The sequence below is a fragment of the Macaca mulatta genome, chromosome 5 (assembly GCF_049350105.2).
Source record: "Macaca mulatta isolate MMU2019108-1 chromosome 5, T2T-MMU8v2.0, whole genome shotgun sequence".
Classification (NCBI taxonomy): Eukaryota; Metazoa; Chordata; class Mammalia; order Primates; family Cercopithecidae; genus Macaca; species Macaca mulatta.
The window spans coordinates 7302176-7318673 of NC_133410.1; the positions used below are offsets into that span (position 1 = coordinate 7302176).

The following is a 16498-nucleotide window of genomic DNA, read 5'->3' on the forward strand; positions in this document are numbered from 1 at the left end:
GAAACACCCCCCATTTGTTGTTTGCTGGGTGGAAGTGTCCCTCCCTCCAGGTATGGATTTCAGACGCCGTACAGGCTCCACAGGTCCCTGGGCATCTGCCTCTTGCCTATTTCATCACGTACTGTCCTGCATTCTCAGTGTATTCTGATCCACCCAGGCAGTGAGGGCCTCCAGCGTGGGGCTGACGCTCTGCTGACCACAGCGTGATCCCCAGGGCCCATGCAGGGCCTACCCAGAGGATGCAGAAATGCCCTTTATCCACCACCCGTCCCACCCTTCAACCATGTGAAGGACGTGGTTCCCAATGTGGGTTCCAGGGAATAGTTCCATGAGCCAGTTACTGCTCACCACAAAGGTTCCATAGAAATATTAGTTCGGGAAAGCCTGTGTTAAACAAGGTGACATATTCCTTTGGTGCAGGAATTCTCAGAACCTTCAACAGGCTTTGGCTGTCTTCAAAAGCAAATAATAATTGAAAGATCCTAACATGTTCTGAGTGCTTAGATGTTGGGTGCTGTTCTGAGCTCTTATGTATGTTATCCTGTGTAACACAAAACAACTGGGCAAGGCAGGAGCACCAACATCCCCATTTCACAGATAAAGAGACTGAGGCAGGAGAAGTCAGGAAGCACCACACAGTGAATGGCTGAGATGGGGTTAGGACTGAGTCGCTGTGACTCCAGAGCTCGTCATCCTGACCACCGAGAAGGCAAGCCCAAACTTATTTCACTAGGAAACTTTTTTGCACAAAGCACCTCCCAGGCTGAGGACTCCTGGAAGCGCCATGGAAGGTGTAACCATAGCCAAGTGTTGGGGTCTGACTCAGGCTCTGCCACTTCCTGTCACATGACCTCAGGTCACTAGCCACTCTGGGCCTCAGTTTCCTTATGTGTAAAGTGGAGACAATATTATTTACCTGATAGGCATAACACCAAGTTGAACTGCCTAATGCATGACAAATACTGAGCACGACACTGGCCCAATGCACGTAAGTGTTCAGTAAGTGCCAGTTGCTGGCATTAGTCCAGGGCTCTGTGAATGAGGATTAGCGCTCAGAACTGAGTCGGTATCAGTGTTTGTATTAGTGTTAAAAAGGCAGAGAGGGAGCTGTCCTACTGTGCTGTCACCTCGTGTCCCTGGGGATACGAGGAACCATGAAACTTCCTTACCGTGGTTACCATGGGCATGTCCTGTTCCTGATAACACTGCTGTAAGACAGATTAACCCTAAGTTTTGCTCCATTACAAAGCCTCAAAGCTATCCCTATTAAAACAACTTGCCATAAAACCCTCAAACAGGAACAAACATTGCACAGTGAATCCCCCCACTTTCCTCCCAATCTCTGGCACATGAGGGAGTAACTGGCTTTCTACGATGGAGCTCAGGACTCTCACCCGGAACTTCTGATTGATGGGGTAGATGACTTTGGCCTTCAGGGCGAATGCTGTGATATTGCTGTTGGAAGGCGGCTCACATTCCTGGGAGAGAAAGACACAAATGGTGTGGGAAACTTTCTGTAAAATGAAGGGTAAGTTGTCAAGTTTTTCCAAAATGCCACATCCCATTTGTAATAGCAGCCTCAGAAAGGGACGATGATAGGTATATTTAGATTCATGTTAGCTCTTCCTTGCCAGAAGGAAAATGAATGGATGGGTGGACAAACAGATGGACGGATAGATGGATAGATGGGTGAATGAATGGGTGGGTGGGCAGATGGATAGATGGGTGGATGGATGGATAGGTAGACAGAAGAATAGATGGGTGGTTGGATGGAAGGATGGACAGACAGACGGATCGGTGAATGAAAAGGTAGAGAGATAGATGGGTAGATAAAAAAATAGGTGGGTATATGGACAGATGGATGAACAGACAAATGCTATCAAAAGAGAATGGCACAATGTTCATTTAATTACAATTCTTCAGCTTTGGAAGAAATAAAGATTTGAATAACTTGAGAATAATTAACAAGAGAGTCTCCTAAGGAATTAGAAAAAGCAAACATACAAAATAATTTTAGCATTGCCAGGGGTATAAGCACATGCAGTCATATTCACACAAGAGTTGGGATTAGACCCTTAAACAAAAGGAAGTGGTTGGGCAAGTCTTCTAACTTCTCCGAACCTCAGTCTTGCCAGATAGTAAACCAGCAGAGTATCTGCCCTCGAGGACCACGTACACAAAGCATCCTGCTGAGTCACTAGAATAGAGAAGCAACTCATCAGTGGGCCACTGTGCATAGTAGCACAAAAACCACTGTCAAATCCTGCTCAGCAATCACCTCTCCTGACGCATTAATAAGAAGCTGGATGGACTTATCCATGGCCTGCCCTATATCCCCACATCCTCTGCATCTCTCTCCTGTTGGGTCATCCCCACCCCAGCCCTGCACTTTGTAAAGTCAGTGCTGAATCAATGCTTTGGAAACAACCAGATAGTGAATGAAGATAAGCAGACAGGCAAGCCTGGAGCCTGGCACTGCAGACCATGAGAAATCTCTACTGGGCAATTCTGAACACACCGACGGAAGAAAACTGCATCTGCGTCAATTCCAGTGCTTCTCAACCACATCTTGAAGAGTGAGCTCCATCACCAATGACCGATTTTCAATCACAAAGTTCACCTTGGAATAAGACACCCTATTGTGGGAAACACAGAAGGATTGGTCACTTGCTCCTAATTTGGGGTGTTGACACAGCCTCCACTGAGCCAGAACTGTGGCCTAGATGTATCTCCAGGAAGAGCTGCACTGTGATGCCCTGTGAGCAACACGAGAGGGACACTCCACACCAGGGGCTCCTGTTCTTGTCGTTTCTCTGTACCTTACAACTCACGAAAAGACTTGGGTGACAAGAATGGGGGAAGACCCTTCATTATACCTTATACAAAATTAATTCAAGATGGATTAAAGACTTAAATGTAAAATCCAAAATTATAAAAACCCTACAAGAAAATCTAGGCAATACCATTCAGGACACAGGCACAGGCAAAGATTTCATGACAAAAGCACCAAAAGCAATCGCAACAAAAGCAAAAACTGACAAATGCGATCGAATTAAAGAGCTTCTGCACAGCAAAAGAAACTATCATCAGAGTGAAAGACAATCTACAGAAGTGGAAAACATTTTTGCAATATATCCATCTGACAAGGGTCTAATATCCAGAGTCTATAAGGAACTTAAACAAATTTACAAGAATAAAACAACCCCATTAAAAAGTGGGCAAAGAACATGAACAGACACTTCTCAAAAGAAAACATTCATGCGGCTGACAAACATGAAAAAAAGCTCAACATGGCTGATCATTAGAGAAATATAAATCAAAACCACAATGAGATACCATCTCATGCCAGTCAGAATGGCAATTATTAAAAAGTCAAGAAACAACAGATGCTGGTGAGGCTACGGAAAAAAGGAAAACTTTTACACTGTTGGTGGGAGTGTAAATTAGTTCAACCATTGTGGAAGACAGTATGGCAATTCCTCAAAGACACAGAAGCAAAAATGCCATTTGTCTCAGCAATCCCATTATTGGGTATCTACCCAAAGGAATAGAAATCATTCTATTATAAAGATACATGCACGTGTATGTTCACTGCAGCACTATTCACAATAGCAAAGACATGGGATCAACCCAAAAGCCTATCCATGATAGACTGGGTAAAGAAAATGTGGCACATATACACTATGGAATACTATGCAGTCATAAAAAGGAACAAGATCATGTCCTTTGCAGGGGCATAGATGGAGCTGGAAGCCATTATCCTCAGCAAACTAACACAGGAACAGAAAATCAAACACCGCATGTTCTCACTTATAAGTAGAAGCTGGACAGTGAGAACACATAGACACACTGGGTCAGGGGAACAACACACACTGGGGCCTGTGAGGGGGTGAGGAGAGGGAGACAGTCAGGGATAATAGCTAGTGCATGCTGGGCTTAACACCTAGGTGATGGGATGATCTGTGCAGCAAACCATTATGGCACACGTTTACCTATGTAACAAACATGCACATCCTGCACATGTACCCCAGAACTTAAAAAAAGTTGAAGAAAAGGTTTTAAGAAGTAAAAAACAAAAAAACTAACAGGGAAGACCACCAACATACGCTACCTCCCTAAGCTTCCAAGGACCCTGCCACAGAGGTCACTGTCTCCACTTCCAGACAGAGGAAATGAGTCACAGAGAGGTGAAGCCACATACCCAAGGCCACACAGCTAATCATCGCTAGAACCGGGATCTGAACTCAGCTTTGCTGGCCCCAGGTCCGCCCTCTTTAGCCGATGCCAAGCTGGCTCTGTCAACATGATGCGAATAACAGCAAGAGTAAGTGCCATGAAGTTTAAAAGGAAGTGGGGGTTCGTAGAGAAGGTCCCTGGGCTTGGCTTCACCGTGTTCAGGAACCTACATCAGATACTGAGGCACCGCACACTCCCATATCCCAAGTCCCCACATCCAACCAACCACCAATCAATCCCATCAACTTAACCTCCTAAATCTCTCTGTAATCCATGGCCCTGGCCTATGCCTCCAGCGTATTTACCCTGAAGGGCTGCAATCACTACCTAACCAGCTCCTCATCCATGTATTGAGGGTCTACCGTGTCCAGCCACCTTATGCATGTTTGCCCATTTAATTACACACATGAGTCAGCTTGGGAAGGTGGGGACTATTATTATCACGCCCACCTTATGGTGCTGCGAACTGAGGATCAGAGGTTAACACCTTCCAATTCATTCTTCACGTGGGAATCAAATGTTTTGTTTTTTTTTTTTTTTTGAGACTCCATCGCCCAGGCTGCAGTGCAGTGGCACAATCTGGGATCACTGCAACCTCCGCCTCCTGGGTTCACGCCATTCTCCTGCCTCAGCCTCCCAAGTAGCCGGGACTACAGGCGCCCGCCACCACGCCTGGCTAACTTTTTGTATTTTAGTAGAGACAGAGTTTCACCATGTTGGCCAAGATGGTTTCAATCTCCTGACCTCGTGATCTGCCGGCCTCGGCCTCCCAAAGTGCTGGGATTACAGGCGTGAGCCACCGCGCCCGGCCCGAATGGTCTTTTTAAGCATGAATTTCCATCGATGCACCTCTTAAAACCCTTCCTGGCCTCCCTCTGACCTGAGGGTACAGAGCCTGGCCTGCTCTCAATGCCCTGCATTCTGGCCCACTTTCTGCTTGAAGTTTTGTCAGTGAACAAGGAATGGCAGGAAGATGGAAAAGGCTGAACTCAGGACTAATTTGCAGGGTCCACTGCAAAACGAAAATGAGGATTCTTATGTAATAATGATTAAGAATTTCAAGACAGTGACAGCAGAGTCCACCAGCCAAGAGGGGGCGTATCTGAGCGTGGTCCCTGTGACCTCACAGGTCACACCCAGGACAGCAGCCCTGGCTGACTATCCAGGGGAGACACATTTGCTCAAGGGAAAGATTCAAAAGCAATGCATTTTTAAACTTCCTACAAACAGGTGAGAAAAGAAAGGACAAAGAAAAGAGTGACCATGAGAGAAAAGCAAAATCCCTGCTTCCCAGGAGTTTACCTTCAAGAGGGGAATACAAAACAAAAACCTAATTATGAAAAGGAAAGGGCCGGGCGCAGTGGCTCGCACCTGTAATCCCAGCACTTTGGGAGGCCAAGGTGGGCAGATGATGAGATCAGGAGTTCAAGACCAGCCTGACCAACATGGTGAAACCCTGTCTCTACTAAAAACACAAAAATTAGCTGGGTGTGGTGGCGCACACCTGTAATCCCAGGTACTCAGGAGGCTGAGGCAGGAGAATCGCTTGAATCCAGGAGGCGGAGGTTGCAGGGAGCTGAGATCGCATCACTGTACTCCAGCCTGGGCAACAGAGTGAGATTTCGTCTCAAAAAAAAAAAAGAACGAAAGGATGTTGGTGCAGGGCCCACCTGAGACCTGTGGGTGCAGCACCTGGGGATGGAGGAGTCGGGAAATGGGCATCAGACACACACCCTGGCTGGCAGGAAGGCTCCGCCTGATCTGTCTACCTGCAGACTGCAACCCGTGCAGGGCCAGCCCAAGGATGGTCATGGTCTTTGCCAGGGGATGAAGGATGCAGGAGCATGTGATACCCGAAATCAGGGAAGGAGCAGGCTCTGCTACCTGAACAGGAGCCACTGCCTTTAGTTTTTAAAAGCTCTCCTCATTAAGGTCAGGTGTCCTCCAAATTCCAAGAGTCTCCCCAGCAAAGCAATGCAATTATTTAGAAAATTGGTTGCAGCGAAATCTACAAGGTAAAACTTCCTCAGCTAGAGCAATGCAATTATTCAGCAAATTGGTTAAAGTATAATTGCAGGAAAGGAAAAGCCATTCCCGTAACCAATATAAAGGAGTTCTTTTCAGAGAATGCGTAAATGCATCCTTACAGGCTCTACCCACTCTCCCTCCCTCCACAGCAAAGGAATGGGATGGAGAGACGGAGGCTTTGGAATAGCATGCCTCAGAGCCTTCTGGAATTTTCTGTTTGTTTTCAGCTGAGATGAGTTGTTCATTAAACAGAGGTCATCCAAGGCGTGGCAGGAACTACAAGGCCCTGGTTTTCTGTGCACTGGAGGACAAGAAAGTTATAGCTCAACCCACTGGGCCAAAGCAGCCCTGACCGCATATTTTGACAAGCTCAGTCTGCAGAAAGCAAGAGCATTCTGACAAGCCGGTCACTGGAACAAGCAGATCTTTCACTTAACCCTTGGTAATTATTAGCTTGATAATAGGCATCTGCTAGGTGTAGCTGAATAGTGAACAAGTAAGACATTACTAGGCAGAAAAAAATAACCTTACAGCAGGGTAGAAAGACTTAGGCACCCCTGCAAACACTGATTGAGCACCCATTCTGTGGCAGGAACGTTCACACGCATTAACTCAGCCCTGGGTGACTCGGGGATGGCAGGGGGAGCACCATCACTGCTGTCATTTTAAATGAGAAACCTGAGGCTCAGACAGGTTATGCTTCCTGCCCAACATCACACAGCAAACATGTGGCAGAGCTGGGACTGGGTTCCAGGATTGTAGGTCCTAAAGCCAGCACTGTTTTCATCACATTCAAGGACACCCTATGTGTGAGCTGCGTTGTTTGTTTAACAGCTTTGAGATTTAATTCACACACCCTGCAGTTCATTCACGTAAAGCATAATATTTCATAGTTTTCAGTATCTTCAAATATGTGCAGCCATCACTATAGTCAACTTTATTTATTTATTAATTTATTTATTTTGAGACAGAGTCTCGCTCTGTCACTTAAGCTGGAGTGCAGTGGTACAATCTTGGCTTACAGCAACCTCTGCCTCCTGGGTTCAAGCAATTCTCCTGCCTCAGCCTCCCAAGTAGCTAGGACTACAGGCACACACAACCATGCCCAGCTGATTTTTGTATTTTTAGTAGAGATGGGGTTTCACCATGTTGGCCAGGCTGGTCTCGAACTCCTGACCTTAAGTGTCTGCCCGTCTCAGCCTCCCAAAGTGCTGGGATTACAGGTGTGAGCCACCATGCCCAGCCTATAGTCAACCTAAAACATTCTCATGGCATCAAAGAGAAACCCGGTCCTCTTTTGCTGTCACCCCATCCCTCCCCTTCCTCTGCCCCAGCCCCCGGAAACCACTAATCTACTTTTGTCTGTATAAATCTTCCTGTTCTAGACATTTCACAGGAATGGAATCCTATAACATGTGGTCTTTTGTGAGTGGCGTCTTTCATTTAGCATGTTTTCCAGGTTCATCCAGGTTGTAGCATGGATCAGCCCCTCATTTTATTTTATGGCCAAATAACCTTCCAATGTCTGCATATATCACATTTTATTTTTCCAGTTTTTCCATTTGGGTTGTTTCCACATTTTGGCTATTGTGAATAGTGTTGCTTTGAACATCTGTGTACAAGTTTTTGGGTGGACATCTGTTTTCACATCTATCAGCACATTCTAGTAGTGTGAGAGGGTGGGATGGGGCAGAGCAGTAGAGAGAGAGATGAGCGGAAGAGAGACACAGCGACAGGGAGATGCCGTGTACCTGCAGCTCACACACTGCCATAAAGACACACACAGAAAGACCCACAGAGACACATGAGAGAGTGATGGACTGGGACATACACAGACACACATGGAGAGGCAAGCACACAGTGTCAGAGACAGCACAGGGCACATCCAAATAGGGGCTCGATCAGTGTTTGTAGGGAGGCCTAAGTCTTTCTACCCCACTGTAAAGTTAACTCATATTTTCCTGCCTAGTAATGTCTTACCTGTTCACTATTCGGCTACACCTAGCAGATACCCATCATCAAGCTAACAATTACCAAGGGTAAAGTTAAAGATCTGCTTGTTCCAGACTCATCTCCTGCAAGCCATGTCCCGGGATAGCAGCAGAGGCTTGCCCATCTCTCCCCGGCTCCACGCTGGCCAAGAGCAGGGCAGTGCCCCCCTCCACAGGATCCCGCCAGCCAGGGAGGGAGATGCAGGGCTGATGCAAAAGCTGATTGTTCAGAGTAACTAGAAGCTGAGCCCTACTGACTTTGGACCTTTGGGGAAATCCGTTTTTAAATCCCCAGCCCACTTTCTTCTGTGGTAAGCTGAGGCTGCGGAACAGGATGGAACAGGTTGGAAAGGGGCAGAGGCTAGGAGTCAGGTGTGCAGACGTAGCACTCCCGAGCAGGGGCCCGGCAAACCCAAGGACAAATATCAGCTTGGCTACTCTCCAGCTGCGGGACTCAGGAGAGTAGCCTACCTCTGAGGCTCGGCTTCCTTATCTGGAAAACGGGAATATAACTCAGATCAGCCTCACGTGGCTGCTGAGAGAAGGGCAGGAGATCACTCACGTGAGTGTTGGCATCACTCACAGGTGAGAGGTGTAAAACTGCCTGGCATGAGTAGATGCTAAAAAATAATACTAGTTCATTCCCCTTATCCCAGAAGACGAAGCCTGCAGTACTTTCTAGGGGACAAGGAGGTGACAAGAAATGTCACATCCTCTCCACCCACGGGGCTCACCCAGAAAGCGATGTTCTGTGGATAGAGTAAGGGTTCCAGGAAGGCAGGAACAAAGAGAATTTTTTTAACATCTCTTCCAGAGGCCCAGCACTCCCACTCCTAGAGATTTAATTAAAGGAAGTAAAATGAAATGAAAATAAGCAAACGTATGCACCAACATTCATAGTAGGCTTATTCATCACAGCCAAATTCTAAAACCGGCCCAGTCCACCAATGACACACCCACCAAATGGAAAGCAATCAACAAAGCGTGGCACATGCACACAGTTGACTGCCACTGAGCAATAAAAATGGGGGAAGAATTGATATACACAATGAAAGGGAAACATCTCAAGGCATTCTGTGGAGGAAACACAGGCACGAAACAGCACAGTTCCATTTGCATAAGGTTCTAGAACCACAGAACCAACCAACGGAAATCCCACGCATGGGTGCCTCTGGAAGTGTGTGGGGGTGGGGAGTGACCAGAAAGGGGCACTAGAGGACTTGCTGGGTGATGAAAACATTCTCAGCGGGGATATTGGTTCTAAGGGGTGTGCAATTCTCAAAACTCATCAAACTGTAAAACCTAAAGTCTGCACATTTGATTGTATGTAAATTATGCCTAAAAAAAGCAGCCCATTGGGAAACTATATCTGTCAGAGGCTTGTCTACGTGACACCTGGCTGCCAGGGGGACACCCCACCTCCCACATGTGCCTCCACAAACAAACACCAACACCGAGCTTACATCAACAGCTTCCTTGTCCTTTGACATCTGCACTTCTCTCTTCCTCCTCCTTGATGGGGAGCCAGTTTCCAAGGGGGTCTGCGCATTAGACTCCAAATTCTTGAGCAGATTTTGAGTGTCGTCTTTCTAAAACCCAAAGGTCAGGAGTTGGGGGTAGATAGAAACACAACACTGAGGTCAGTTGGCCTAGTCCCCACCAAGACTTTTGCCAGTTAACTCCCCCAGTCCAGCAGCCACTTCTGCTCGCCTCTGTGCTTCTCAAGCTTGGTCCTCTGTGTGTAATGCCTCCCACCCTATGTGGGGTCTGCTACACATCCTTCAAGACTGCACAGGTCACCTTCCTGAGAAGTCCCCCTAAGGCCTCCAGGATGCCCCCATTTCAGTGCACCTTCAGGACTTGAGCTAAGATGGAGAGCAAAGCTTGTTCCATTTTTCTTCTAGGTTGGGACCCCCAGTGGACTGGGAGCTCCTTGGATTTAACAACAAAGCACGGGAAATGGCACATGCATATTAATGTTCCTGTTGATTTTGATCACTTCATTGAATGGTTTTTAAGAAAATATGTTAGGTGACCTGAAGTTATAGAGTAGTTTCTATTCTGAACTACAATGAGTGCTCATTATTTATGGATTCTGTATTTGCCAATTCCTGTACTTGCTAAAATTTATTTATAACCCCCAAACCAACGCTCATGGTGCTTTTACAGTTATTCACGGATACACACAGAGGATGAACAATCTGAGTCGCCCGGCATGCATGTGCTCAGTTGAGATGGAACAAGGTAGCACTCTGCCTTCTTGTCTCTGCTCTCATGCTGTAAACATCCTTTTCATACTCTAGTAGCACAGTTTTTGCATTTCTGTGCTTTTTCTTGGTGACTTTACCGTTTAAAATAATCACCAAACACAGTGCAGAAGTGCTATCTAGTCTCCCAAAACACAAGAAAGCTATGGCATGCCCTCTGGAGAAATGGGTGTGTTACAGAAGATTCATTCAGGTATGAGTTACAGTGCTGATGTCTGTGAGTCCAATGTTAATAAATTAAAAATATCTATCAAATAAGATATCTTTAAACTGAAACATACATAGAACTATGCTACATATTGACTGGTTAATGGAAATGTTGTGACCAGAAGCTTGTAGGAACCTAACCCTGTTTCTCCCCTAGGAACAATGGTTCAGTGTTCACTAACGCTGTGTTCTCAGTGAGTTTACAGAACATAACTACCACAAATAAGGAGAATAGACGATATTTAAAATTCTGTTATCCTGGATACTTCTCAACTTTCTCTTTAATCACTAGCTGCTCATGAATATAATCTTTGAAGTAAAGAAATATCACCAGTTTGTCACTGAGTTAATCAGCTACTATTACTGAGCATCTGCTTTGTGTCAAGCCTTGTTCTAGGTACTGGGAATAGAGTAATGAACAAAATACACAGCCTTGGCTTTTGTGGCATTGACATTGCAGTGAGAGAAGAAAGATGCAAACAAATAAATGAAAAAATACATAGTAATTCAGGGACAATCGTGTTCTAGAGTAACAGTGGAGGGTGGGGGAATGAAGGATGATGGCAGACAAAGTCTCTTGGACAAAGTGGCATTTGAGAAGGAACTTAAAAGAAGTGAGGTCATCAGTCATTGAGATATCTCAGGGAGGAGTATTCTAGAAAGAGAGAACAGCAAGTGCAAAGGCCTTGAGGCAGGCCCATGTTGGGCACAGAGAGAAACCTGTGTAGATGCAGCAGTCTGGGGTGAGTCTTGGGGTAGATGATGAGGCCAGAGATTTGGGGGGTTGTTTACCAAGCATGGTTGGCCTGTACAAATGTCCTGCAAAGAAGAACCCAGTCAGATAGTCCTACAGTAAAGACATTGACGAAAAAAAATACCTATCCCACAGAAGGAGCACCAGCATCACTTGAAAATGTCCAGAGGGTCACCAGCCATTTGAGGACAGACTCTAATACGAAAGATAAAATCCAAAACAAACAAAAGGAAAAAGCAAGCAGGGAACACACTACGCAAGGCAGAGAAAAAAAAAAACACCTTAAATAAACAACTAAAATATTATCAGAGAAATCAGAGAAGGTATTCCATTCATGAAATAAGAACAGGATAGAACATTCTCAGAACAAAGAAAGGACTCTTGAAAATTGAAAATATGAAAAACTCAATACAAGTACAAAGTTAAGAAACGTCTTTCTGACGGTAATGTAAAAAAGACAAAGAGGGCTGGGCGCGGTGGCTCAAGCCTGTAATCCCAGCACTCTGGGAGGCCGAGACGGGTGGATCAGGAGGTCAGGAGATTGAGACCATCCTGGCTAACACGGTGAAACCCCGTCTCTACTAAAAAATACAAAAAAACTAGCCGGGCGAGGTGGCGGGCGCCTGTAGTCCCAGCTACTCGGGAGGCTGAGGCAGGAGAATGGCGTAAACCCGGGAAGCAGAGCTTGCAGTGAGCTGAGATCTGGCCACTGCACTCCAGCTTGGGTGACAGAGCGAGACTCCGTCTCAAAAATAAACAAAAAAAAGACAGAGATGGGAAGTGAGAGAGAAAGACTAAGATTGGAAGCCCAATTCAACCTAAAAAAATGATAGGAGTTCTTGGAAGAAGAGAACATACAAAAGGAAAAGAATCATCAAAGATATCAAGAAAATGATTCTGTATCAAAAGGACGTTCCAAATGCCTGGCACCGTGGATGACAAGTGACTTTCACCAAGACCATCCTGGTGCAATTTTATTTATTAGGAGCAAAGGTAAAGGTTCTTTAAGATTCTACAGAGGAACAAAAGGAAAAGAGGTTTCATATAAAGTATCAAGGATCAGAATAGAATCAGTTTTCTCAACAGCAACCATGGAAATTATGAGATGAAGCAGAGTCCCCACCTTTTATGGGCCTGCAAATCCCCTGCCCTTAGCCTGGAAATAAAGGAAAATCCTGACTTTCTTCAAGGGAAATTATCAGCAACTTGATAAGCAAGAAGGTAATAGTAACTTAAAACAATAGCCAGGAAGTTAGAGTCAGGAGATGTTTGGTTTCCCTACAGAAATTAAAGATAACACTTAACATATGTCCTGAGTTGTTTTTCAGAAACCTGGACCCCCATCAAATGGATCCACTCAGAGGCTGAGGTCCTCCGCTGCCCCTTATCTGAGATCTGAACTCTGAGCACCATTCTTTGTTTGAAAGTTCTTCCTGGGGGGCCCGGAGGAAGTCATGCCCAGGAGCCTGAGCTAATGTTCTTTTCTGCTGAAGCTACATTTTAAAACAAAGCTTCTCTTCCTTGACAAAATGCATATGAGAAAATCTTTGAATCTACCTCTGACCTACAAGCCTTCACTTCAAGATGTCCCGCCCTTTTAGGCCAAAACCAATTGTAACCTTCATGTACTGATTTACAATTTTGCCTATAACTTCTGCTTTCCTGAAATCTACCTATACCTTTAAAAACCCTCACGTGCAAGTCATTGGGGAGGTCAGGATTTGAGCATGAGCTGCCTAGTCCTCCTGGCTTGGTGCCCTGTGAATAAACACCTTCCTTTTTACCACCGCAAAACCTCAGTGTAGCTATCTGGTCTTACTGTGCGAGGTGAGTGGGACCCAGTTTGGTTCCACAACAGTTCTAAGACAATGGAGGCCGGATGCAGTGGCTCATCCCTGAAATCGCAGCACTTTGGGAGGCCGAGGTGGGAGGATCACGAGGTCAGGAGTTCAAGACCAGCCTGGCCAACATGGCGAAACCCCGTCTCTACTGAAAATACAAGAATTAGCTGGGCATGGTGACGCACGCCTGTTGTCCCAGGTACTTGGGAGGCTGAGGCAGAAGAATCACTTGAACCCAGGAAGTGGAGGTTGCAGTGAGCCAAGATCGCACCACCGCACTCCAGCCTCAGTGACACAGTGAGACTCCATCTCAAAAAAAAAAAAAAAAAAGACAATGGAAAAATGCCTTCGAAATTCTGGAGGAAAATTATTTCCAATCTAATTATTCTTACCAAATTAAGTATAAAGATAGAAGAATATATTTTCAGACACAGAAGTTCTCAAAAGAGTTGCATCCATCCCTTTTTGAAAAAGCTACTGAAGGATGTGCTCCCGGCATGCAAGGAAATTAGCTAATGAAAGGGGAATCCCTGAAACAGGATTCAACCCAGGAGAGACATGAGAAAGTCCCAGCATGATGAGTAGCTGCTTCTCAAACTTTAAGAACATGTAAATCACCAGGAGGGCTTATTAAACGCAGCTTGCTGGACCCAGAGATTCTCATTCAGTGAGTCTGGGGTAGAGCCCAAGAATTTGCATTTCTATCAAGCTCCCCAAGATATTGATGCTGCTGGTCTGGTCCACACTTTAGAGAGCTGTCTAGAGAATAACCAGCTCAAACTAGAGCTTGTCAGAATGTTTCTCGGAGACATGTTTTTCTCAAGAAGATAAAATGGATCAAATATCTAATGTATTCAATTGTCTTGAACAGAAAGGCACATATATGGGGGACAGTTAAATGAATGATAAGTACACAGAATCTAAACAAATGAAAAAACCGAGGCCAGATGTGGTGGCTCATCCGTGATGAGCCTGTGATCCTGGCACTTTGAGAGGCAAAAGCAGGAGGACTGCTTGAGCCCAGGAGTTTTGAGACCAGCCTGGGCAACATGGCAAAACCCCAACTCTACGAAAAACAGGAAAAAAAAAATTAGCCAGGTATAGTGGTGCAAGCCTATAGTACCAGCTACTTGGGAGGCTGAGGTGAGAGGATCACCTGAACCCAAGAGGTCAAGGCTACTGTGAACCGTGATCATGCTACTGCACTCTAGCCCGGGCAATAAAGTGAGACACTATCTCAAACAAAACAAAAAACAAAAAAAGAGAATAACTATTAATTTCAGGAAAAACAAAATGTTGTGCAAGAAAAGAAGGTATTCATAACCATAACTGATCCTTAACTTACAGTAAATGATGTTTGCAGAATTGTAATAATGGAAACACTGAATACTAATTTAACCAAATTCCCCTATAATCTCCCTACCGGGAGGGTGGTAGTGGTGTTGGGAAGAGTGAACATCTTATGGAGGAGGGGAGGCAACAGAGCTAAGTCCTCTTCCTTTCCACATTGGAGGGTCAACGGCTATTACACACAGAAAAAAAAAAAAAGCAAGCAGCAGCAATATAGGCACGTTATTCAGAAATGGGAAGTAAATTCTCAAAATAATCAGCTGAAGGAGTTAACAAGGCCACTGTGGAGAAGTAGAAAATGGGTGGGGCTACTGCTCCTTTTGAACTAATACTTTAAATTATGTGCATGAACAACTTCGATGTAAATAAAACAGGTTTAATGATGAAATAAGTTAAAATAACAAAATAAAACAAAAACAGCAAAAGGAAAGCAGTGCAAGATAACACTGTGACTTGGAACAGAGGAGGAGAACAACGAATGCCCAGAAAGCAGGGAAGTACCTGATCTAGCATGGAAGGTCATGAAGACTTCCCTGGTTAATAAGGCGATCTCTCTGGGTCCTGAGGGCTGAGCAGGGTGGAGTCTGAGAAAGGCCAGTGCAGGTGGAGAGAACAGATATACAGAAGTGCAGAGGTGACAGGGAACAGTGAGATGTCTTGAGTGGCTGGAGAGCAGGATGAGGCAAGTGGCTGGGCACCTGTGCGTTAGGATGGGTACTCTGGAGAAGGTAAGCCACTGTATGCACCATGCTAGAAAACTGGGTATTGTTTTATTTATTTATTTATTTATTTATTTATTTATTTTTTAGATGGAGTTTCATTCTTGTTGCCCAGGCTGGAGTGCAATGGCATGATCTCGGCTCACTGCAACTTCCACCTCCCGGGTTCAAGTGATTCTCTTGCCTTAGCCTCCCCAGTAGCTGGGATTATAGGCATGCACCACCATGCCTGGCTAATTTTGTATTTTTAGTAGAGACAGGGTTTCTCTATGTTGGTCAGACTGGTCTCTAATTTTTCTTTTTTCTTTTTTTTTGAGACAGAGCCTTGCTGTATCGCCCAGGCTGGAGTGCAATGGCACGATCTCGGCTCACTGTAACCTCTGCCTCCCAGGTTCCAGTGACTCTCCTGCCTGAGCCTCCTGAGTAGCTGGGATTACAGGCTCCTGCCACCACGCCAGCTAATTTTTGTATTTTTAGTAGAGGCAGGGTTTCACCATGTTGGCCAGGCTGGTCTCAAACTCCTGACCTCAGTTGATCAGCCTGCCTTGGCCTCCCAAAGGGCTGGGATTACAGGCATGAGCCACAGCGCCTGGATGGGCATTATCTTTTGCAGGCAGCCAGGAGTCACTGGAGGTGTTTAACCAGGAGGGTCATAATGTCTGACGTACATTTTATAAATAAAAACTAGACGGAGGAGACAGGAGGAAAAGAATCTCATTAGAAAGAAGGTTGTTGCAAGAATCACATCAAACTGTAAGAAAATCCTATTAGTCCTACTTTGAGCCACAGACCTCTCAATGGCTGCCACCCTGGTCTGAGCCACCATCACCCTCAACTGACTAGCTGTGCAAACCCAGATGGCTTGGTTAATCCCGGTAAGCCTCAGCTGATTCAGCTAGGAAATGGGATACTAACCACCACCTGACTAGGTAGCAGATGCTTAAGGCTCTGGGTTTGGGGTTCAAACCAACTAGGGTTGAAATTCAGCCCCACTGTTTACTCATCGTGGCACCCTGGTCAAATAACTTTACAGAGCATCCACTGCCTCACTGTAAAGTGGGGATAATGGCAGTTCCTCCACCTCATGGGGTGAAGGATAAAGAAC

The 16498-nt window shown here is 45.5% G+C and overlaps 1 protein-coding gene across 7 annotated transcripts in view; it reads right to left on the reverse strand.

Moving 5' to 3' along the window:
* Positions 1–16498, reverse strand: part of EVC (EvC ciliary complex subunit 1) — a 92929-nt gene that overhangs the window by 74752 nt on the left and 1679 nt on the right. For all 7 annotated transcript variants that reach the window (XM_078003150.1, XM_015137932.3, XM_078003148.1 and 4 more), the window contains 2 exons: positions 9719–9844; positions 1395–1478 (listed from right to left, as the gene is read on the reverse strand). In XM_078003150.1, the coding sequence (XP_077859276.1) occupies positions 1395–1478; positions 9719–9844 (210 nt within the window). The remainder of the gene's footprint in view (positions 1–1394; positions 1479–9718; positions 9845–16498) is intronic.